The following is a 23757-nucleotide window of genomic DNA, read 5'->3' as shown; positions in this document are numbered from 1 at the left end:
AAGGAGGCCATTGAAATTGGCGCTGGGGGCAGAAGCGGGTGGTCCTCTGGTCGCATCAAAGTCTTGGTAGGAATGTCCGTTTCAAGGAAGAGCTATCGTCAGAAGAAAAGCTGAGCCCAGGGCCGTTAGCTGGCCATTGGCTTGAGCAAAGATAGATGGCATTTTCTGGAGAGGAAGATACTGCCGCCATGGGAGTTAGGACTCTCGGTGGCAGCAGAGTCTCTGCCAATCCGAAAAGGTTACATGCCAAATGATTCCAACTCTGTAACACTCTGGAAAAGGCAAATTGGAAACAGTGAAAGGATCAGTGGTTGCCAGGCAGGGTGGCAGGAGGAGGGATAAACAGGAAGGGTACAAAGTGTCCTTAGGGCTGCGAGCTTACTGGTCTGGGTTACTCTGTAACAGTGGCTGCGGGTCACCAGGAGTCCACGAAACCATGGCGTGTACACCACCAGCTCTGGAGGACACAGTGGATAGTGACAGCTATGTGCACGGGAGCAGGGGGACAGGGGGACCCTTGGTTTTCTGCTTCATTTTACTGCAAATCTAAAACTGATCTAAAATCTAAAGTCCATTCAATCATTTCCCTGGAACCGTGTTTCCTCATTTGCGGAAACAGAGGCCCTGAGACCAGTTCAGCCTGCTGATGATGCCCCCAAGGCTGTGATTAGGGTCAGGCAGACGTCATGATGCACAACGATCTCCCCAAAGCGATGGGGCACACTGGTCCCTGAAGAGTGAGAGGAACCTTTAAAGTCAGGGTGACAGACACACGGCACTTCCTCCAGTCACTGTCCCTGCTCAGCTCCTGCCTCCCTTCACCGGCTTCTGCGCAAGTGTGAACAATAAATAACACACCGTATCCCTTAAGAATCTGCAAAACCTTTCTCAAAACTCCTCTTTGGACCTACCACCTTCCTTCTCTAGTGAGAGCAAGGAACACGTCTCTGCTGTGGTTGAGATGCGTGTGCTCAACCCTCTAAATGGCTGCAACAATGGCTGGGCAGCTGCTCAAAACTCTATAAAGCCTTTGCTGAAACTCAGCAGACCGCTGTGAACAGATCCCGGCCAGTGAAGAGCCCCAGACGCAGACACGTGTTCCTGCCCTTTTTTTCTCAGCCAGATGCAAACCCACTGAACCCTCCTTTCAGGTCCCATGTGCGCTTCCATGCCTCAGCCCACACAACTGTTCAAAGAGACATTATTTGATCTGAAAAACATCTGCAAATGCTTCCCCAACCCTTGACTGGGAGCCTGGGCTGAGATCAGACATCAGATGCTGTGTTCCTGAGCAAGCACCAGCTGGTGCTTGGGGTGGCCATTTGGGGGACCCTTGGGGTTAGACTCGGGTCTGGCTGGAAGTTCTGCAAGCCCTAAAACACTGAGTTCAACAAGAAAGATGTTGCAGATGCGGCCCCCCCCCCCCCCCCCCCCGGGAATAAAGAAAACTATGTCAAAGGTCAAGACCAAGGAGCTTACCAAAGTTGCCACCCTGGAGTAAGACATGGGTCACTAAGCATGTGGTTTATTTTGTTTTAGTTTGGGAGACATGTTTATTTGTTGAGGCTAGCCTCAGACTCAGTGTGTAGCTGAGGATGACCTTGAGTTTCGATGGGATGGACAGGTATGCGCTACTTAGTAACACACGGCTTATGGGGAACTGTTTTCCCAGATCCACTGTGGATGGTTGTCTAGCTTCCATTCAACTTTCAGTGTTTAAGGAGCATGAATGAAACGGTAGTGGTGAACATCCTCACTATTCTGAGATGTCTGGGCAGGGCAGGGGTGTGCTGTCTGCATCCCTTGATCCCGAAATAGTGTCCAGTCTGGTGGGAGTTGCAGAAAGCAAACCTCCGTCAAGATGAGTGCCAATAAATAGATGGCTGGATAGACAGAGATGTGGATGGATGCGTGGGTGGAGTGAATGAATGATGGGCCCATAGATAGATGCACGGATCAATGGGTAAACGGCAACCCCGAGTCTAACGGAAACGCTAGGCGATGTTGTCAGGGTAGATTTTAGAGACAAGATTATTTATGTGAAAGAGCAATGGGCCCTGCCTGTTGCCTAGGGCTACTTAATTAATCCACCTGGCGTCTTGGGGGATTTCTTGCCCCTCCCCCATCAGCACTTGGCTCTGCTGTGTCCAGAAGTGTCCCCAGCCAACAGATGACCATGTGGCCTAGGCAGAAGTGGAACACGGGCAGGTTGGACCGCTCGAGCTAAGAAGGCAGTTGTGACACCTGAATGAGCAGAGTCTCCTAGATGCATCTCCATCCGTGGTTGATGCTCCCAACTAACTGCCTACCCAGATTCAATTCTGCCTGTCGGCACCCTTACTTCTGTGGCCTCACCATCGTGGGCTCCTAGCTCTTGCCTCCGACCACACACAGGCATCCCACAGCCTCAAAAAGCTGTCTCTCTCCTCCCTTTCGCCTTTCAGAAGACAAACTGCAAACCACCCCAGTCTCTTGTTGGGATGACACCCAATTCAACTTGGTACCGTTTATGCAGCTCTGGTTAGGTGCTCGGTAATGAGAAAAATATCTCGTCAGTTCTTCTCTAAACCATCATGTGGTGTGTCGGTGGCCTTCCTGCTGGTGGTCCCCGCATCCTGCCACACGTTATCTTCTGCTCTTAGACCTCTGTTCTACGGTGGTACGATTCCTTACCTCTCTTATCTGGGGGAAGGCAGGGGACAAGGACGCCATGACCCTCCCCCCAGCTACTGCCTCTCACTTTCTTCTCCTTCACTTCCTTTTCCTTGCTGGTCGTGCCCAGCAGCACGAGCATCCCTTGTGGTCTGTGCCCAAAGCCCTTCCCTCATTTCCAGGATCCTTCCCACATCATGTCTATACCCAGAGCTGGCAGCTCCTCCTCTTCCACTTCCTGGCCTTTGGGAGTTCCTGCCTCTAGTGGTCCAGTCAGTTCCAAGGTATATGGGGCCAGCTGAAAGTCTCTTTGTTGACTGCCCGCTGCTGTCCATCTCTTCCTTTTTGTTTGTTGTTGTTTTGGTTTTGTTTTTTGTTTTTTGTTTTTTTTTTTTCCTGAGAAGGGGTTTCTCTGTGTACTTTTGGTGCCTGTCCTGGATCTCACTCTGTAGACCAGGCTGGCCTCGAACTCACAGAGATCTGCCTGCCGCCTCTGCCTCCCGAGTGCTGGGATTAAAGGCGTGCGGCACCACCGCCCAGCGTGTCCGTCTCTTTCGATGCGAATGTTTCCAACAGAACCAAGCCTTCTCTATTCCCCCAGTCTGTCATTGCTCTACCTATCTGCTCTGTCCTGTCAGATTTAAATACTCCCGGGTGTCTCTGTCTCTCAGCCAACTGACATGAGTAACCAGCCTACTCTACAATACCCACTTCTTATTCTCTCCCTGCCCTCACGAGGGCCACCAAAGACTCCCTCGTGGTCAGCTCCAATTCGTGTTTTCCAGCACCTGTCTAACCCGGCACCTCTGGCCAGCACCTATTAAGCTTGCCACATCCTTGAGAGGCTTCCTCTATACCAGTGGTTCTCGACCTGGGGGTTGTGACCCATTGGGGTTCACATATCAGATGTCCTGCATATCAGATATTTACATTACGATTCACAACAGTAGCAAAATTACAGTTATGAAGTAGCAAAGAAGTAATTTTATGGTTGGGGGGGTCACCACAACACGAGGAACTGTATTAAAGGGTCACAGCATCAGGAAGGTTGAGAACCACTGGTCTACAAACTTCACCTGGCTCGGGCACTAAAGACCTTGTTCCCGGTGCCCAGTCCAGTCTGTCTGTCTGACATCAATCAGACAAGGCTGTGTGTTTGTCTGCAGATGTGTTCCCCACACACAGTCCTCAGATGCTGAACAACAGAAACTGCTACTTCCAGATGCTGTCCCTGGAGAGCTAAGGCTTCCTTTGTGCCCCTTGCTTGACGGAGGTGACATTCTCAGGATCAGTGTACACTACTGTGTGCTGGGACTGTGCCCAGGGAGACCACATCCAGGCACCATTATAAACAATGCTGTCTCCATTCTCCAAAGATCCTGTTTGGAATGACAAATCAGGTATTCACCCTCACTCAAACCCACCTGCCCATCTCTCCCAGAAACCTGAGGATTACACCCACGCTACCCTTCTCCTGATATCCCCACAGACACAACACCCTATGAATACCACTACCCTGACATCTCTTACTACATGGCCATGGGAGTCCTTCAGTTTCCCTCCCCCACCCTATCTGCTGCCACAGTGACCTTGCCCTTCCGAAGTTGCTCACAATCCTCAGCCTAAACACGAGACAGTGGCTTCAAGACAAAATCCTGCCACGCCAGGACCCTGCTGCATCCCATGCCTCACTTTTCCACGTGGCCATTCCAGCTGCTGTCTGTCCCTCACTAGTCAAGGCCCCTGGGTACCCTATATCCCTCTGTTTTGGGGCTACCTGTCTGCCTCCTCCACTTATTCTGGAAGCGATGGCGTCTTCTATCTTTAAATCAATAGCACTTGCGTGGTGCTGAGCACACAGCATGTGGATCACTGTGCAGTCACAGACCCTTGAGCAAGTGCCTACAGGCAGCAGGTCCCTGTATGCATGCATACTCTCCCTCTGCTTGGAAGGCCTGCTTCCAGGCCCCGTAAATCTGTCCCTTCCACCAGGAGCCACCCTGCCCAGAATCATCCAGAGTCCCTGAAGCCCTGTGTCACCCCCAGTGAACTCTTTTGTGACTGTAGCAGGCCCCACACTCCTACTCTGTGTGGACAGAGAAGGCTGGGGTAGGCCCGTGGACCTGAGCCCTCCTATAGGCCGTCTGTGGCTGCCCATGCCTTGTGCCTGTCTCCAGACTGCTAGCCCTTGAGAAATTTGTCTCCACAATGTGGGCAAGGAGGTGGTCCTTATGGGACGGCCACACAGCCATGCTGCTGCAGACGCAGTGGGCAGGCGGATGTGCCTGCTCAGCTCTGGAGAACATTCAGGGTCACTTGCTTTCAGGCTCCTGATTGGAAGCCTAAGGGACAGCAGGACAGAGCACTGTGGCTTTTGTTCTGGTGCTCTAATGCGGCACATGCTCCCCACTTAAGGGCAATTTGTTCCTTTCGAAAGGATTCCTGCTGCTTAGATTTAAGGTGAAGAATAAGCTTTAGTCAAGACGCTTCTCAGGGCTTTTCAGTTTTCCTTGACTAGAGAACCGGGATGCATTTTAAAATGTTGGCCACTTGATGTTTGTCAGAAGGAACAGCAGGGGACAGAACACGGGGAGAGAAAAGCATCCAGTAACCAGCTTGCTCTTGGCCCTCAGCTCTCAGCCACGGATCACAGGGAGGCATCCTGCTTCCTGAATTCCTTTGCCCTTTGAGGACCCCTGACCTTCTCCATTCCCCTTCCCGTTCTTAGCTAGCTCCACCTGGGAAGAGAATATTTTCCTGAGCCCCTGGTCTCAACAATGCCCCGGATTCCAAACAGCTTAACTGGCTAGCAGTGGGGCTTACCATTCATAGCTTATACACCAGGGAATGCTTTTACACCTGCCAGCCACTCATTCATCCATCTACCCACCCATTCATTCACCTATCCATTCATCTGCACATCCATCCGTCCACATGTTCATCCATCCACGTGTCCACCCATCCAACTACTCATCATCTATCTGTCCATCTGTACATCCATCCATACACTTGTATGTCCACCCATCTATTTATCTATCCATTCACCTATCCATCACTCATTGATCCATCCATCCATCCATCCATCCATCCATCCATCACTTCTTCATTCACTCCCTCTTACCCAGTCAGCCAGCACAGGATCTGCCATGCCAGCAGGGACTGTAGGTGAATCAAGTGTTTTTCAAGGCGATTGCTGCGGTATGAGATAAGGTTGAGCAAGAGAAAGAGTGCAAATGCTCTGGTTAGAAGGCAGGGGGTATTTAAAGAGCTTGGAGAAAGACATTATCAGCAAGGGTAGAAGTGAGGTTCAGAGCCAGCAGTCAGGGAAGGCTTCCTGGAGGAGGAAGCCAGGCCCAAAGATGGGGGAAGCCTGTGCAAAGGTCCAGGGACCTCCATGGGGGCACAGAGGCCTGCCCCATGCCTGAGGCACTCTTTCCCAGGCCTCAGAGCTTGCTCGGCAGGGTGGGGGTGGGATCTCCCTGGTCAAGTCCCCTGACAGTTGTCACTTTGATGACTTAAATTCGGCCACTTTGGAAACGGGGTTCTGTTTCCGCTGAGCCGCATGCCAACGCTTGCCTTCTTCCACCAGCCCTGGGGACTCTGAGGAAATGCCTTCCTCCTCTATCGGAAGACTCGAGTCCTTCCCACCCCTGCCTGGCTTTTGAGGTACCCTGTTCCGGTAGGACACCTACTTCCTCTCCAGCACCACCTGTCACTCTCTCTATGGCTGTCTCCTCCCTTGAGCTCTCCAAGGAAGCTCCAGTCACCCCCGTCTTTAAGGACGATCCCTACGGTCCTTCCCAGCCCCTTCCCATTTTCACCAGGGCAACTGGCCTTCAGCACCCGCCCCCCAGGTCCCCCCTCAGATCCCTGGGTAGTGATTGGCTGCTGGAGCCCAAGGGTTCTAGAGCCGGACATTGCCCAGACCTATGTGCTGAGCCTGGCACTGCTGCTGCCCAGGTTAGCACCGGCTAGATCCTTACATGCATCAGAACAGCCCTTGCTACCGGCCCCCCAAGCCCTTCGTGTAGAGAACCGGAGCCGCCACTGTTTGGTTTGGGGACAAACACGTAATCCAGTCAGGATCCTGGGACTTACCACGGACCCCTTTACGAAAGCAAATGCCTCGTCCCCAGATGAAGAGAGATCTTGATGAGAGAACCGAGTGGACCGACGGTACAAACGCATGAAGGGACACTCGGTGCAAGCTTCGCGGTAGCCTGGCTTTACCTGCTCACCGGTCTCTTACGGTTTCAGAAAGCGTCAGGTCTACACGAGTACACACCCCTTTTTCTCTTTCTGCCCTCTCCTCCCACCAAACCTTCTTCCTCCCGGAATCTTGATTCTCCTTGGGCGCGTTAAGTCTCTTCTCTCTCGGTCCCACCCCCACCTCCATGCAGACACAGTAGATTTTACTTCTCTGTTACGTGTCCACATCCCAGCACAATCAAGTACACCCAAGGAAACCAGACTCTCCTAACTTGGCCTTCTCTTCCTCCAGTGAGGGAGACCAGGAGCTTGGCAGTGGACACTTCCATCTAGTGGATCCCTGCTGCAATAGCAACACATGGTGGGAGACTCTCCTGGGATTAATGAACTAATGAATTAACGGCGAGTCCAAAGGCCCCCATCCTACAGGGATATATCTGTTTCCACACAACCTGTAAGTCTGTCTTTCTCAACCTGTGGGTCAAATGACCCTTTCACAGGGGTCGCCTAAGACCGTCTGCATATCAGATGCTTACATTATGATTCACAACAGTAGCAAAATTACAGTTATGAAGCAGCAGTGAAAATAATTTTATGGCTTGGGAGGGTGGGGGTCACCACAACATGAGGAACTGTATTAAAGGGTTGCAGCATTAGGAAGGTTGAGAACCACTGCTCTAAGCAATGGCTGCCTGCCTCCCCCAAACCTGGCCCTGGGGCCTCTGCATAGGGCTCCGAGTTCCCAAGAACAGTGAGCCAAAGGCAAGCCAGGACCTCTCTCCCTCAGCCAACCCAATTCACTCACAGCCAAGGCAGCGGGATACTTGACTTTCGGCTGGGGCCAGTTGGTGATCTTCCGTCTGTACATGTTGCACCTGGGGACAACTTGGCAGCTGATGTTTCCCAACTCCGGGTAGGAAACTTCAAGGTTCCTAGGGAGAGAAGAAGGCAGCCACTTCAGGCCAGGGTTTCCATCCAATCCTGGGGCTCACAAGGCTATAGTCCAGCACCCCTGGGCGTGCAGAATTAAATTAGGATTAAATTCTAAACCCGCCACTAGCTAGCTGTGTGACCCAAGAGCTGCTTGATGTCACTGTCCTCGGTCTTCTTGTCTGCGACAGGGGTCGTGCCTGCTCCATGGGGTTGGTGATAGCATTGGTCAGCGGGGGGAGCAAAGCCTGGCACACTGTGAGTGGCCCAGGAAGAATGTAGTCATCCTTGGTGTGCCCTGAGATTGGTTCCGGGACACCTAACCCATGACACCCTCAGATATGTGAGTCCCTCAAGAAAATGGTGTGATGTCTGCATTAACACACACATACACACACATATTTCTGTGTAGTCAGATCATCTCTATACTGTTTATGATACACACAAGCAAAATTGCTGTGCAGTAGTGTCTTTCAGGAAATGAAGATAAAAGTCTGCACATGCTCAATACTTAAGCAATGTGTGTGTGTGTATATGTGTGCATGTGTGTATTTGTGCATGTATATAGATGTATGAGTATACATGTATATATATGTTTATGTATATGTTGTTTATGTATGTGTGTTTATGAACATATATGTGTGCATATATGCATGTATGCATGCATATGTTTATGGGTGTATGTGGTACCCAGGGATTTGTACATACCAGGAAAGCACTCTACCATTGAGCTATACTCCCATAGTCCCTGCCTTTTTTCTTTTTCTTTTTGAGACAGGTTGCCCTTGGGCTCTTGCCTTCAGACCTCAACCTGCTGAGTACTTGGCTTATAAATGTGTGACCACACATTGGATCAGAGATAATCCTCCCACCCAAACATTTCCAGTTCATGGTTGGTTGCATCCACAGGTTGAACCCTGCCACATTTGTGCAGTTTAAAAAAAGAAAAAAGAAAAGAAAAAGATCAAATTTGGCCTATAAGGACATTACACATGAACTTGTCAGAACATTCTTATTACACAAAGGTGTTGTGGTGGTCCCCAGCCTTTTCTAGTAGCCCAGTACAGCTGAGCTATTCCCAAAATAGATAATGGCTACCTACAACAGTCCACCATGCCCTTCTGGGGTGATACCTGGAGAACACCCAGGGAGAATGTAATTTAAGGATCCTATCTTCAGGAGAATTCCTGCAGAGTAGAGCTGAGAGGAGGCTCAGGGTAGTCTCCTAGCGAGCCCCACATGGCCCTTCCAACCCCTCATTCCCCCATCCTTCCAGCAGCTCGAGGTTCAGCTTTGGGCAAAGGCAGCTGAGTCCATGGGTTGCTTTGGTGGGTGGGCACCCCCACCATCTAGACATGGTCACTGTGGTGCCAGAAGGTGGAAGAATTAGTATGAGTTGGCCAAAGCAATGCTTCAGGAGTGTTCGTTGTTTCTATTAACTCTCTGCTGTGGTAAATCAGGGTCCAAACCAACTTGGGAGAAGAAAGGGTTTATTTCATGATACACTCGACAGCACATCGTTGGGGAAGCTGTGGCAGGAACCTAGAGGCAAAGACCACGGAGGGACACTGCTTCCTGGCTTGTTTCCAAGGCCTTCTCACTTTGCTTTCTTCTAGGACCCAGGACCACCTGCCTAGGGGCGGCACTATTCACAGTGGGCTGGGCCCTCCCACGTCAATCACTAGTGGGCTGTGCCCTCCCACGTCAATCACTAGTCAAGTTAATGCCCGTAGGCCAGTCTGATGGAGGCAAGTCCTCAATTCGGGGTTTCTTCTTGGGGAGGGGGCGTGTTTAGGGTGTGGCAAGTCTCCTCAGCCACCAACGGGCAGAGAGAATGGCCGAAAAGCGGCAAAGGGAAACCTCTGGGCGGCTCCGGGGTCTGGAGAAACCAAGACTCACATTTCCAATCTATGGGCTGTGAGGCGAGTGCAGAACTCCAGGGTCTGCAGCGGGTGCCAACCCCGAGTGAGGAGCACCCGTGGCCTTGGAAGGAATGAAGGTAGCTGGGCTCCAGCTGGGACCACACTCACTCCCTGCCCCCGCCCCATAAAAAAAAAAGAAAGAAAGAGAGAGAGAGAGAGAGAGAGAGAGAGAGAGAGAGAGAGAGAGAGAGAGAAAGGAAGGAAGGGAGAGAGAGAGAGAGAGAGAGAGAGAGAGAGAGAGAGAGAGAGAGAGAAAGGAAGGAAGGAAGAGAGAGAGAGAGAGAGAGAGAGAGAGAGAGAGAGAAAGGAAGGAAGGAAGAGAGAGAGAGAGAGAGAGAGAGAGAGAGAGAGAAAGAAAGAAAGAAAGAAAGAAAGAAAGAAAGAAAGAAAGAAAGAAAGAAAGAAAGAAAGAAAGAAAGAAAGAAAGAAAAAGAAAGAAAGAAAAAGAGAAAACAAAAATCTGTCTCTGATGATGAGCACGGCTACTTTTTATTAAAAGGCCACTTTGTTGGAAACCTCAGGGAGGGGGCTTTCTGGGTGGATCTTGATGACTAGCTTTATCTACAGGGTCTTCTCAGCACACCCCTGTCCCCCATCACCCTCTGTCAAGGTGGACGCCAGGCTTTATGCTTGCTCTCGCCAAAGCTGGCTAAGGCACGGTGCCGCTGAGTTCTGGATGCCCACTCCAGGAGGCCGCCCCTTCCCACTCGGCCTGCTCTGTTTACCGGCACAGTGAGACGTCTGCTCTCGGCAAGGGTGTAGGGGCACATTTTTTTCCTCCTCCAGGCCCTCCTCCTCCACCTCCTCCAGAGGACTCCGATGTTGTCATTGAGAGGCTCAGCCATACTGCCGCGGCAAGGAGGCACAGGCACAAGGCTGCTGCGCCCAGCTTCATTGGTGTGTTCCCAGGCAACTGCAAGAAAAACAAACCAACAAATGAAGTGATGCTATGACCCTGTGCCGGGCTGCTTTTCCCCTCTCAGGCCCCACTCCAGGGTCCTCCTGGCGGGCAGAGCTCCAGCTACAGGTACTTTGGGAGGATTTGGGCCTACTCCAAGCCGGACTCTGTTTACTGTCCTGGCTGAGGCCCGCCCCTCCCTCCCTGGCCGGACACAGCTTTGTTGGCACTCTTGCTCTGGCTGCCAGCTCTGAAGAAGAGTGTAGAACATGCCTGGACAGAAAGTTCAGGGCCGGTGCCTTGGGCTCCACGTCTGACTCCAGGCTGGGGAGGGCTGTGGGTTTAGCTGAGTTATGTCCCTCAATTGTTCTGCTTTATCTCCAGCTTCTCTGCTACCTGTCTCCATGGCCTATGAACCCCCAGAAGGTGGAGATGGTTGGACAGAGAGACCCTATGGGGCTGCAATGCAGGATGGGGGCCACCACCCAGAGACCAATTCTGAAGTGCCACCTGGGGACAGAGGGTGTCTGGCTGTACCTTGTGCTGTGCTGACCTCAACTCACTCCCCAAATAACAGTATCTGGAGAAGGGGGCAGGGTAGAGCTTGAAGGTGGGCAGGAAGAGTCCGTCCCAATCTGAGGGAGGTGGGTGTGGGAGGGATGAGGGATGGGGGGAAGTGGGCACTCAGGGGAGGTGGGAACGGTGTTCCTGGTATGAAACAATGAGGTGGTATTGTGTTGCCCAAAATATTGTGCACCCTAATAAACTTAACTGGGGTCAGAGACAGAGCAGCCACAATATTAAACATAGAGGATAGGCAGTGGTAGCACACGCCTTTAATCCTAGCATTCCAGAGGAAGAAATCCATGTGTTCAAGGATACAGCCAAGCATGGCGACTCACGACTTTAATCCCAGAAAGTGAGCCTTTAATCCCAGGGAGTGAGGCAGAAAGCAGAAAGGTATATAAGGTGTGAGGACCAGAAACTAGAAGCATTTGGCTGGTTAAGCATTTGGCTGGTTAAGCTTTCAGGCTTACGAGCAGCAGTTCAGCTGAGATTCATTCAGGATGAGGACACAGAGGTTTCCAGTCTGAGGAAAGAGGATCAGCTGAGAAACTGGCGAGGTGAGGTGGCTGTGGCTTGTTCTGTCTCTCTGAATTTCCAGTGTTTACCCCAATACTTGGCTCAGGTTTGATTTTATCAGTAAGACTCTTTAAGATTCCTGCTACAAAACATTGCTCTCCCTTGAAGTAGCCCTTCAGCTAGGCTTGAGGGAGGGGATGCTGATGAGAACTTGCAGCAGAGGCTGGATAGGTGTGATCCACCCTGTTGATCCTAGAGACTGGGGACTTTGGACCCCTGGCTTCTGCTACAGTAACTGCCAAGCCACTGGGGGGAGGGGGTGCTCTTCTTCACTAGGCCACATCACTCCCCATCACTAGAACAAGTCCAAAGAGGGCACTTAGGAAAACGAGATTGGAGGTTGTGTCTTTTGATTCTGAGTGGGAACTCTTTTCTGCTTCCAGGACCCCAAACTCTAGCAGGAAATCCTTCCTTTCGGTTCTACCAATTAAACATATTTTTCAGTCTCACACTCCGAAGCATGCCAAGCATGCATGACTCTCCATCCTAAGATCTTACTGTCAACACCACTTCGAGAAGGAAAGAAGAGTCAAGCACTGGGAGGGGAGGGAGTCGTGCAGGAAGCGCTCATTTGGGCTAAGCTAACCACTTCAGATCCATCCATTCATCCGTCCATCTGTCTGTCCATCTCTCTGTCTGTCTGTCTATCCACCCATCCATCCATTCCTCTACCAAGTGCCAGGTTGTGGCATATGGACTAATTGCTGTGCTTGTGCTCACAAAGCTTATAGTTCAAACAGAACCAGAGCATGGCATTTGCCTGGGGAAGACAGCAACTCAATTCCTGGTTCCCTTTCTCAAGCTGGACAGGGCAAAATAAACTTTATTGTCTTTAACCATCTGGGGGTGGCCCACAAGTCTTTTATCTAACTCAAGTCTCAACTGAAGAAAGACACAGCAGGGTCTTTGGACCCACAGATACCTGGAACAGAGAGGACAGATGGGAACACACCATGGAAGGGGCATCTGGGGATGACAGGCTTTGGAAAGGAAGCTATTCAATCACATCTGTCTGAGAAGAGCTGAGAAAGCCACACTCAGGTCCGTATATGTAACCTGGTTTCTTGTGGTCTCATCCCTGGGCTCAGATCTAGTCCCTCGCCCAGGCAGGGGACAGCAGCCTGGCGATGGGGGAGAGCTCATGACTCTGGTGAGCCAGACACTTCAATTGCTCAATCCTCAATGTCAAACTTCTGAAACAGAAACTGGGCATCATCACCCACTCCAGATGAACTCAAATAGGCCTACACTGGGACACGTGTTTGAACTACTGAAAACCAAAGACAAGAAAAGTCTTGAGAGAAGCAGGAAAAGATTTAATTTCTTCTGAATAAAATCCTCCATCATCATTAGCAGCCAACTCCTCAACGAGGAATCCAGGAGTCCAGCAGAAACGGGAAAATATATTTCAAGTGCTAAAATGAGCAACAAACAAACCAAGAGTCAACTAAAAATTCTATACCCAGTAAGACTATCCTCCAAATGGGAGGGAGAAATCAGCAATGAAGCTAAGTAAACAGATGAGGAGGGAATTCATTATCAGTGGAGCTGTACTGCAAGAGATGATAAGCCAAATGTTTAGGTGGAAATGAAAAAGAAGGTGAGAGCAGATGAAGGATAGATGTGAAGATCTCCATTAGAGGCGAATAATGAACAAAAACAAAAGCTTGCTGTTTTCAGGTTAGTGTGTAACTCCCCTTTTAAAATTCTAGATTTGAAAGCAATAAATACAAAGAACCATACATCTGTATTTAGTAGGTAAACAGTACCTAAAGATATAGATTGTGACTTCAATAACACAGAAATGGAGGACAACGTAGAGCTCCATAAAAACATGTGTTTATAAGTAATTGAGGTTATGTTGTATCTACTCAAATTGGATTGTGATAACTTTGTGAGGTCTTATGTAACCCACATGATAACCACAAAGTGCACCTGTACAATATACACAAAAGGAGATTCGAAGTTAATCAAATGCTGATCGCATGGAAGAGTGGAAATGGGGTGGGGGGGGACTAAAAACAATTTTTTTTTAATGGCAAAACAAGTCATTGACTATCAGTGACTACTTTAGATTTAAATTGCCCAATTTGTGGGCTCAGGAGAGCTAGCCCAGCATAAAAGAGCTGACCCTGTCCCTCAGCTGCAGCTGCAGCGGGAGAGTGGCGTGGGCTCAGGAAAACTCACCCCACAGCAGGGGTGCAGGAGAGCAGCCTCTGCCCCTGCCTGGCAGCCATGGCATTTTGGGTGAGGGAGAACTGACCCTGCTACCCCTTGTCTTGAGAGTGGGTGTTGTTTGGGTTTTTTTTTTTAACTCTTTGGGGGGTTCACCACCCAGTTCCCAGATAAATACATGGAGACTTATTCTTACTTTTGAATGCCCAGTCTTAGCTTGGCATATTTCTAGCCAGCTTTTCTTAAATTATTCTGTCTACTTTTTGCCTCTGGGATTTTGCCTTTCCATATTCTATATACCTTTCTTTCCTTCTTATTCTGTGGCTGGTTGTGTGGCTGTGTGCCTGGCCCCTGGCATCATCTTCTTCTTCTCTTTTCTTTGCTCCTCTGTCTCTCTTTTCTATTTATTCTCTCTGCCTGGCAGCCCCACCTATCCTTTCTCCTGCCTTACTACTGGCCATTCAATCTTTATTAGATCAATCAGGTGTTTTAGGCAGGCAAAGTAACACAGCTTCACAGAGTTAAACAAATGCAACATAAATGAATGCAACACATCTTTGCATCATTTATGCAATATCATGCAAATTTATGCAACATTATGCAAATATCCCACAGCATAAATGGATGTAACACATCTTTTTAAAAAAGATTTATTTATTTATTATAGATACGGTATTCTGCCTATATACATGCCGGCAGTAAGAAGAGGGCACCAGATCTCTTTATAGATGGTTATAGGCCACCATGTGGTTGCTGGGATTGAACTCAGGGCCCCTGGAAGAGCAGCTGGTGCTCTTAACCTCTGAGCCATCTCTCCAGCCCGTAACACATCTTAAAACAATAGTCCACAACATGGGGGTTCCTGTGGAGGCCCAGTCTGACCAACTCAGCTACCACCCAGGCCCCCATCCGGGGTTTTGGGTTGACCCATCCCAACACCTATCCCATCTATGAGCTGCTGGAGTGCATGAGGGAATGGGTCCTGCAGAAACATGCATAACTGCAGGATCTCCATGACACAGGGCAACAGCAGGCTATCCAAGAGGAGTTTCAGTGAGGGTCCAGTACTGATGGTATGGTAAAGCCAGAAGCCTTGAATCAGACCACCAACTCATTGCATTGAACACTTACAAGTAAAGCTGTTTGAGCGAAAGGATAAATATACTATGTGACACACTGCAGCTCCCAGTGCCATTAAGACAAAGGAATATGTGATGGGAAGACAGAGGAATGAAGTGAATTCTTCTCCTTCTCCTCCTCCTCCTCCTCCTTATTCTCCTTATTCTTTGGAGAGGAAGTATACAAAGGTAGAAGATGGACATGGATGGACTGGAAAATGAGTTGAACTGGGGTGCATAATATGAAATTCCCAAAGAATCAATAAAAAATTATGTTATAAAAATTGATCAATTTTCCAGTCAAAATTTAGAGGAAAAAGTTACATATTGACAGGTTAAAGAGAACATGGTCCTAGCATAAAGAAAACTTGGTGTGATTTTATACACCTTGAAAGAGGCAGACCGATCTCTGTAAGTTCAAAGTCATCCTGGTCTATATAGCATGTTCCAGGTTAAAACAAACAACCATCACCACCCATAAGATGGAGAGATGGCTCAGTGGTTAAGAGTACATGCTGTTTTTGAGGAAGACAGGGATTCAGTTCTCAACACCCACACATGGCAGCTAACAACTGTCTTCAACTCCAGTTACAGGTGATCCGATACCCTCTTCTGGTCTCTGTAGGAACTGCATGCACGTGGTGTACAGACACACAGTCAGGCAAAACACCTATACACATAAGACATCAATTCACTAAGAAGATTGCTAGTATCAGGCTATGTGTGGATGATGGTAGTTCTGTTCCCATTGTGACTATGGTGAAAACTAAGAAATCTAGAACCTGGGCTGGAGAGAAGGCTCAGTGATTTAAGGGCACTTGTTGCAAAAGATCTGGTTTCGATTCCCAGCATCCACACAGAAGCTCACCACCTTCTAGGACACCAAACACTCATATGGTGCACAGATGAAAACATATAAAATAATAAAAGTCTAAAAAACTGAAAAAAGAAAGAAAGAAAAAAGAAATGTAAAACTTTTAGGAGGTATAGTCTAGAATGGCAACACTTGCCATTAATCCCAGTACTTGGGGGAGGTTGAGGCAGGAGGATCGCCTGGGCTATAAAGGTGAGTTATAGACCTGCCTAGGTTACATAAAGGGATACTGTCTCAAGAAACAATCAAACAACAAGGAAAACAAAAATAAAACTACAAGGAAACAAAGTAGGTAGAGATGAATGAGAAGTGTTTTAGTGATTAAGGGCCCCATCTTTGGAGTTAGCGACAGGGTTAGTTTTCACAAAAGAACTATTATAAAGAAATAAGTCTGAGAGGCAGCTCTCTGGCTTTTTGCCTCGTATGAACTTTAACTCTTACATTGGATCTGCCATTTTGATGCCACATACCACATGAGGCAGCCAAAAAGTTCTCTACCAAAGCCAGGCAGATATTGGTACCATGCTCTTGTACCCACAAAACTATAATCTAAATGAGTACCATTTCTTTATATAGAAGCTATCCTTGAGTATTTTATTTTAGCAGCAGACAATAGACTAATACAAAGATATAACAAATAATCCAAAACACCAATAATCCAAAGTATATGGAGTTTGCAAACACTGACAGAACTAAATAGAGAAATGCATAGCTTGATGATACAGGGGACTCAATAGTATACTTTCAGGGCTTTTTTTTTAATTGCATTTACTCATTGTGGGGAATTCACAGACCATGGTATACATGTAGAGATCAAAGGACAATTTATGGGAGTTTCCTTTTACCTCCTGTGTCCTGGGAATTGAACTCTGATCAGGTTTGGCTTGGCACCAAGTGTCTTTACCTATTGGGCCATTTCAATAAAGAAATAGAGGACCTGAACAATACTGTAAACCAACTGAATGTATTAAGATTAATGTAACAGCTCACACAACAACAGGATAATGAGCATGTTCCCAAACTAAACACAGGGAATACTCTCCCACATACTGTGTTAGGCCACAAAAGCAATTCTTAATGGACATAAAATGTGGAAACCATACAGCATGTATTTTGAATTCCATGGAGTGAAACTAGAAAATAACATGATCATAGTAGGAGACTTCAATATTCTCCTGAAAGGACTCATTGGGTAAAGGCCTTTTCTGGAAGCCTCAAGAAATGCTGGAAAAATCACAAACAGGTTGTAATGAAATAACACACATTTTTGATGAGGCTGGAGACGAAACCCAGGGTCTCATGCCTGCTAGGCAAGTCGTCTCTCTCCAAAGGACATCCCCAGTCCATCAACAGCACACCAGTAAACAGACAAAGAGATCATAAGGGAGATCAGAAAACAACCAGAGAGAAATCAAAATGGAACACACTCTACAGAGGCAGACTGGATACAGAGAAAGCTGGCCATGCTCTCAGATCACTGTTAAAAAAAAAAAAAACAGTAAGAAAAAAGTGAATGGTTGGGTAATAGTGGCGCACGCCTTTAATCCCAGCACTTGGGAGGCAGAGCCAGGTGGATCTCTGTGAGTCTGAGACCATCCTGGTTTATAGAGTGAGTTCCAGGACAGCCAGGGCTACACAGAGAAACCCTGTCTCAAGAGAGAGAGAGAGAGAGAGAGAGAGAGAGAGAGAGAGAGAGAGAGAGAAGAAAAAAACAGTGAATAGAGCTGGAACGAGGGCACCATGGTTAAGAAGAACACATACTGGTCTTCCAAAATGTTGGGCAGCTCACAACTGCCTATAATTCTAGCTCCAGGATATCTGATGTCCTCTCTGGCATCTGTAGCACACACACACACACACACACACACACACACACACACACACACACAATCACATAAATAATTGTTTAAAAAAGAAACAGAAAATGCTTACATTAAAAAAAAGAAAAAATCAGGCTGGTTTGTGGTGGGATGCACCTTTAATCATAGCTTATAGGAGGCAGAGACAGGTAGATCTCTGTTAAAGTTAAATCCTTCCTTTTTATTTAGACAAAAAGGGGGACATGTGGAATATTTTAACTAGGCAAAGATGTGTTGCATTTGTTTATGCTACAATATTACTTTAACTGTGTAAAGGTCTGTTACATTTGTTTTTGCTGCATTTGTTTAATGATGTAAAGATGTGTTGCTGTTTCACCTTGCCTGCCTAAGGCATGTGATTGGTCTAATAAAAAGCTGAGCAGCCAATAGTAAGGACAGACGAGGCTGGAAGAGAGAGAGAATAAGTAGGAGGAGAAATCTAGGAGAGAGGGAGGAGAGGAGAGGAGAGGAAAGGAGAAGAGAGGTGAGGAGAGGAGAGGAGAGGAGAGGAGAGGAGAGGAGAGAAGAAAAGAAAAGAGGAGAAAGGGAGAAAGAGAGGGACATGCCCGGGGCCAGAAGCCAGGCAGCCACCAGCCAGACACGAGAAGCAGGAAAGTAAGATATACAGAAAGAAAGATAAAAAGCCCTGAGGAAAAACGTAAAGGGAAACAGATTTAAATAAGAACTAAGATAAGTTCAAGCATTCGTAGCTAATATTAAGTCTCCATGTCATGATTTGGGAGCTGGTTGGTGGCCCAAGAGAAAGTATGCCATAGATCTCTGTGAGTTCAAGGCTAGCTTTGTCTACATAAGAAGTTCAGAAATAGGGCTGGAGAGATGGCTCAGTGGTTAAGAGCACGTAAATAAGACTGCTTTTCCAGAGGTCCTGAGTTCAATTCCCAGCAACCACATGGTGGCTCACAACCATCTGGAATGAGATCTGGTGCCCTCTTCTGGGCTGCAGGGATACATGCAGACAGAACACTGTATATGTAATAAATAAATAAATCTTAAAAAAAAAAAAAAAAAAAAAAAGAAGTTCAGAAATAACCCTTTGTATATATTGTGGTCTAGTGATTTCCAATGAAGATACTAAGAACATAAAACAGAGACCACCATCTCAACACATGGTGTTGTTAGCCAGAGAGTCACATGCCCGAGAATATACCATATATAAAAACTGGGTCACAGCTTTAAATCTAAGAACAAAAAGTACAGAACTCTTAGAAGAAAACACATGAGGAAACTGTTATTAAAATGTCATGGATTTGTCGATGACATTTTTTTTTTTAATAAAAAACACAAGGATCAGAAGCAAAAAAAGACAAAATTGAGCTTCACCAAAGTTGAACCTCACTTTCTCCTCCCAGGGACAAATCCAATCTCTGGGTCCCTATACTTCTGAGGATGGGAGGAAATGGTGGGGGGTTGTTGCTGTTTTGTTTCTTTTTGTTTTTTTCTCCGAGACAGGGTCCCTTTGTGTAGCTTTGGAGCTTGTCCTGGAACTCACTCTATAGCCCAGGCTGGCCTCGAACTCCCAGAGATCCTCCTGCCTCTGCCTCCCGAGTGCTGGGATTAAAGGCGTGCGCCACCACTGCTGCTGTTTGTTTTTTCCTATTTCACAAAATGAATGAGAATGCCACAAAAGAAGAAAATATGGAACTGGAGAAACAGCTCAGCAGTTAAGAGTGCTTGCTGCCCTTGCCGAAGATGGCCACTTGGTTCCCAGCATCCACAACTGCATGGGGGACCCAATGCCCTCTTCTGGCCTCCATGGATACCTGCACAAATGTGGCACACACAGAGAGACACGTAAATTAAAATAAACCTTTTCTAAGGAAGGGCACGTGCTAAGACTGTCAGAATTGAAGCTTGCTGTGGTTGCTTATGCTCTTTGCCTAGCTCTGAGCCCCAGCAGTGAAAAATATTCCAATGTTCTTTCTAAAGAGAGTCAGAGACAAACACAGAAACACTATAAATGATGTATTCACATCACCTGAAATTAGAGGGTTAGAAAATGCTGTCCTTAACACTAATTTCTATCCCCTCTCTAGGCCAGATTTCTGTGTCTCAGTCTCTCCTCTTTTTTCCTCTGGCTTATGGAAAGTCCCTACCGCATACCAGGAACCAAAAGCGCTGTTTTCACTTACCTGGCCCAAGGGCATTAGCTACTAGATTGCCTCCACCCTCACTTAGGGGATTTCGATCTGTTTTGAAGCTGGCAGAGGTCTGAAGTCTGTCCTGGGTGCCCTCACAATGTTTGCTCTAATGGGGCCTCAAAGTCTTAGAGAATGTTTCCAGGAGACTCACGGGACAGTTGGCTGTTGGGGAGGCAGTTGGAGAAAGTTCCAGGAAGTTCCAGGGGGTCCTTTCACTTAGGGCGCTAGGGGGTAGGAAAAGAAGAACAGGCGAGGTTGCCGTCCTTCCTTCAAAGGATTCTGAGGACAATTCTTTCCCTGTTGCTCTGATTTTTTCAAGGGAAAATCATACTACAGAGACAGAATGAGAAAGCTGCAGACAGATGCAGAGAGTCAGAAAGGCCAACAGCTGGGTCCAGCCTTTGGAGACAGAGCAATAGCATTAGAGAGGGTGTAAAGGGGAGGAGGGCTCAGACAGAGAACTTCCTTGGAGGCTTTTGCCTCCCCACCCTGTGTGAGCTGGAGAAATTCAAAGGAAGAACACACTCCTAGCCTCCCTAGATGCAGGTCTCCTAAAACCAGAGGTGGGAACTATTCTTGCCACAAATGAACCTGGATCTCCTGCTGTGTGTGAATAACCACACCTGAATTTCCAACTTCACTTGATTCCTTCCCAAGAATTCCTCCCAGGAAAAGAAAGGACTCAAGAACACAGACTCACAATCTCAGCTACTTGGTAAACTGAGGCAAGAGACGCTGTCAAGATCGAAGCCAGACTGAGCTATGGGGGAGGGGGCTTCAAAGCTAGTCCCAGAACCTTAGTGAGATCTTGTGTCAAAATAAAGCATAAAAAGATGAGGGCTCTGGAGAGGCGGTTAAGAGTGCTTGACTGCTCTTCCAGAGGTCCTGAGTTCAATTCGCAGCAAGCACATGGTGCTCACAACCATCTGCAATGAGATCAGATTCCTTCTACTGGTGTGCATGAAGACAGAGCACTCATATACATAAAATACGTGAATAAATAAATATTTTTTAAAAAGACAGGGGCTGAGGAATTTGGCTCATTTGGTAGAGTATGGGTTTAGTTCATATAAAGCCATGGGTTTGGTCATAGCACCACATAAATTGGGCGTGGTGATGCAAACTTGTAAATCCCAGGACTCAGGAGGTGGAGACAAGAGGATCCAGCAAATTCAAGGCCAGATATATGAGATATATGAAATTTTGTTTCAAAAAAAAATTTTTTTAAGCAAAAAAGAGGGCCTAGGAGTATAGTTCAATCGTAAAGTACTTGCCTAATATGCCCAAGGCCCCTGTACTGGGAAGGAGAGGGGGAGGAAGAGGAAAAGAGAGGAGTGGGAGGGAGGAGGGAGGGAGGGAGGGAGGGAGAGAGAGAGAGAGAGAGAGAGAGAGAGAGAGAGAGAGAGAGAGAGAGAGAGAGAGAGAGAGAGATTAGAGACCCAGAAATAGCACAGGCTGTCATACCCCAGGGGAATTCTGTTGGATTCCCAGAGGGCAAGACCCAGACATCATTAGATGTTGCTTAGGAGAGTCTGGAGCTGCCCGTTCAAGTTCCTGTGTTAAGCATAGATGAGTGGCAGGCGTTTACTCGGAAGGTCCTGAAGGCAGGAGGATGCTGATCCCGCTATGGCATAGCTCAAAGCTTAGCACATTTCACCCAACCTGAAGGATGGTGGCTGCAGTGTAACTCAGTGGTAGAGTGTTGGCCAAGGAGGAAGGAGGAAGTCTCTGGGCCTGATCCCCAACACTGCAAACAGAGCAAAGTGAAACTGCAAGATGGCAGCTCGTGAGGTGCCAGTGAGTGCCAGTTCGGTGGGGGCACCCCTCCCAGATAGTCCCTGCTGCATTCCAGGGGGTCCTTGGCGCCACTGAACTGCAGAAGAGCTATGAGATCTTTACAGTTAGCGCCAGCCTCCATCACTTTTTGGAAGCACCTCCAAAGGCAGCTTCGGGACAGACATATCTAACCGCCCTCCAGTTTCCTGAGCTCCAGTTTTCCGCAGGAAGGAAGGGGAGAGCAAACACTTCCTGCCTCTGCTCTCCGTTTCCAGGTATCCTGCTCCACTGGATGCTCGTGCCACTGAACATGTCCCAAAGACAGTGATGGTGCTGGCATTCACCATGTCCCAAGCACCCCGTGAGCATGTCTAACCTGCACTGTTCCATTTAATCCAGCCCTGTGATCCAGGTCCCTGCTTTGCAGCTGAAGCTTGGCAAACTTATCAAAAGCTACGCAATTAGTGAATGGAAGAGCTGGATCCCAACCCAGATCCTTCTGTAGCCAAAGCCTATGTGCTTACCGCCCCCCCCCAAGCTCTCCTTGGCTGCCTGCATTTTCCCCAAAAGTCCTGTGACCACAAAGGCCCCCTTCCTTGCAACAAACTGTCTCTCAGGTTCACAGCTCCCCCAAGCTCCAATGGTCACAGGACGTTTGGAGTCCTGTTTCTTGGACACTCCCGTGTCTCATCCTACTCATTCATTCATTCATTCATTCATTCATTCATTCATTCATTCACTCACTCACTCATCAACAGACAGTCTCTGGGTCCTCTCCAGGCCAGATGCTGCCAGTATCTGGGGTTTGGATATCTTGCTGCTATATCAGTGTGGAATCAGAAAGGGGGGAAAAATAGTGGTCTTAGCCAGGTCTGGACCGGTGGCTTAGCTGTTTTCTTCTGAGGAAGGCGAGTGGAGAAGTTATCGAATCCTAAACATCTTCGAGCCCTCCCATATGCAAAATGGCGATCTCAGCTCTGCACATCATTGCCAGGCCGCACACAGCAGCATGCGGTCTAGAGGGCAAGGCATGCATTTACCTAACACCAGAGACTGTGCTGCGAAGGAGCAAAAGCTAAATAGTAGAGAACAGGTTCCGAGTTAAAGGACTGCCAGGGGTCAGGGGTCAGAGTTAGGCTGAGGGCCATGATCTTCTGAGACTAGAATTGGAGATTGCGTAGATGAGTCTCCCAGGCTGTGTGCTGTCGGCTCTGACTCTGCTCTTTGATCAGTCCAGAATGCATGCATCAAATCCTTAGGGGCTGCCTTAGTCCCAAGCCCTCGCATCTGAGCATGTGATTGTTGTGCTGGAGCCAGACTGAGGACTGAATGCAGTCACGTTATTAAACCCAAGACAATCACCCACAGCAAGTGTGCCTGTTGAAGGAGAGAGGCCCTGGCCCATGTGTCAGGGCATCCACAGATACCAGCCAAAAACCGGAGATCAGGCCTGGGATGAGGCTGGGTCCTTGATCTTTCCTTTGAGATCTCAAAGGAACACTGAGTGTGGCCTGCTCACATTCCTTCTCCTGGCATGCCTGCTCAGGGAGGAGTCTTGTCAGAGGGCACCTGCTGGGAACAGGGCAGGTCTTTACATAGTTTATTCTGTCTTCCTTTAGATACAACCCTCACCTACCTGTGTGATAATTTCCCAAACAGTCCTAGGGTGTGCAAGCAAAGGATTAGCAGAGTCTTGCCATCCCAAGAGAGAGGGATGGAATGATGTGGAGGCAGGTTTCTAATATTGGAATGATGTGGAGGCAGGTTTCTAATATAAGGGTAGCAATCATTGATGAGATGGTAAGTCCAGTAAGTCCTCTCATGGGCTATCTGGGGACTCACAGGGAACTTTTCAGCAAAATGTCCAGATTGGTCCTACCATGCCCAACCAGGGACATTGCAGAGAAGATTCCACTCTCAGGTAAAGGATGGATTGGAGCTCTGGATTTTCAGCCTATGCTCTGTGGAGGAGCTTCAGGAATCTTTGGGGGTACAGCATGTGGGGAGGGAAAGTCAAGTGGTTGGAGCATGGTTCCATTTTC

At 48.1% G+C, this 23757-nt stretch overlaps 1 protein-coding gene across 2 annotated transcripts in view; it reads right to left on the bottom strand.

Moving 5' to 3' along the window:
* Pebp4 (phosphatidylethanolamine binding protein 4) overlaps positions 1-20125 on the bottom strand; it is a 218112-nt gene extending 197987 nt beyond the window's left edge. The window contains exons 1-3 of one of the 2 annotated variants that reach the window (XM_076545279.1): positions 19931-20125; positions 10439-10626; positions 7667-7793 (exon numbers count right to left, since the gene is read on the bottom strand). In XM_076545279.1, coding sequence (XP_076401394.1) covers positions 7667-7793; positions 10439-10626; positions 19931-19945 — 330 coding nt within the window. In that variant the 5' untranslated portion in view covers positions 19946-20125. The remainder of the gene's footprint in view (positions 1-7666; positions 7794-10438; positions 10627-19930) is intronic. The other variant, XM_042285087.2, reaches the window with a different exon arrangement.
* Between the last annotated feature and the right edge of the window lie 3632 nt (positions 20126-23757).

Source organism: Peromyscus maniculatus, chromosome 9, assembly GCF_049852395.1.
Source record: "Peromyscus maniculatus bairdii isolate BWxNUB_F1_BW_parent chromosome 9, HU_Pman_BW_mat_3.1, whole genome shotgun sequence".
Classification (NCBI taxonomy): domain Eukaryota; kingdom Metazoa; phylum Chordata; class Mammalia; order Rodentia; family Cricetidae; genus Peromyscus; species Peromyscus maniculatus.
Note: the sequence above shows the minus strand (reverse complement) of the source record. Positions and strands in the feature narration are given on the sequence as shown.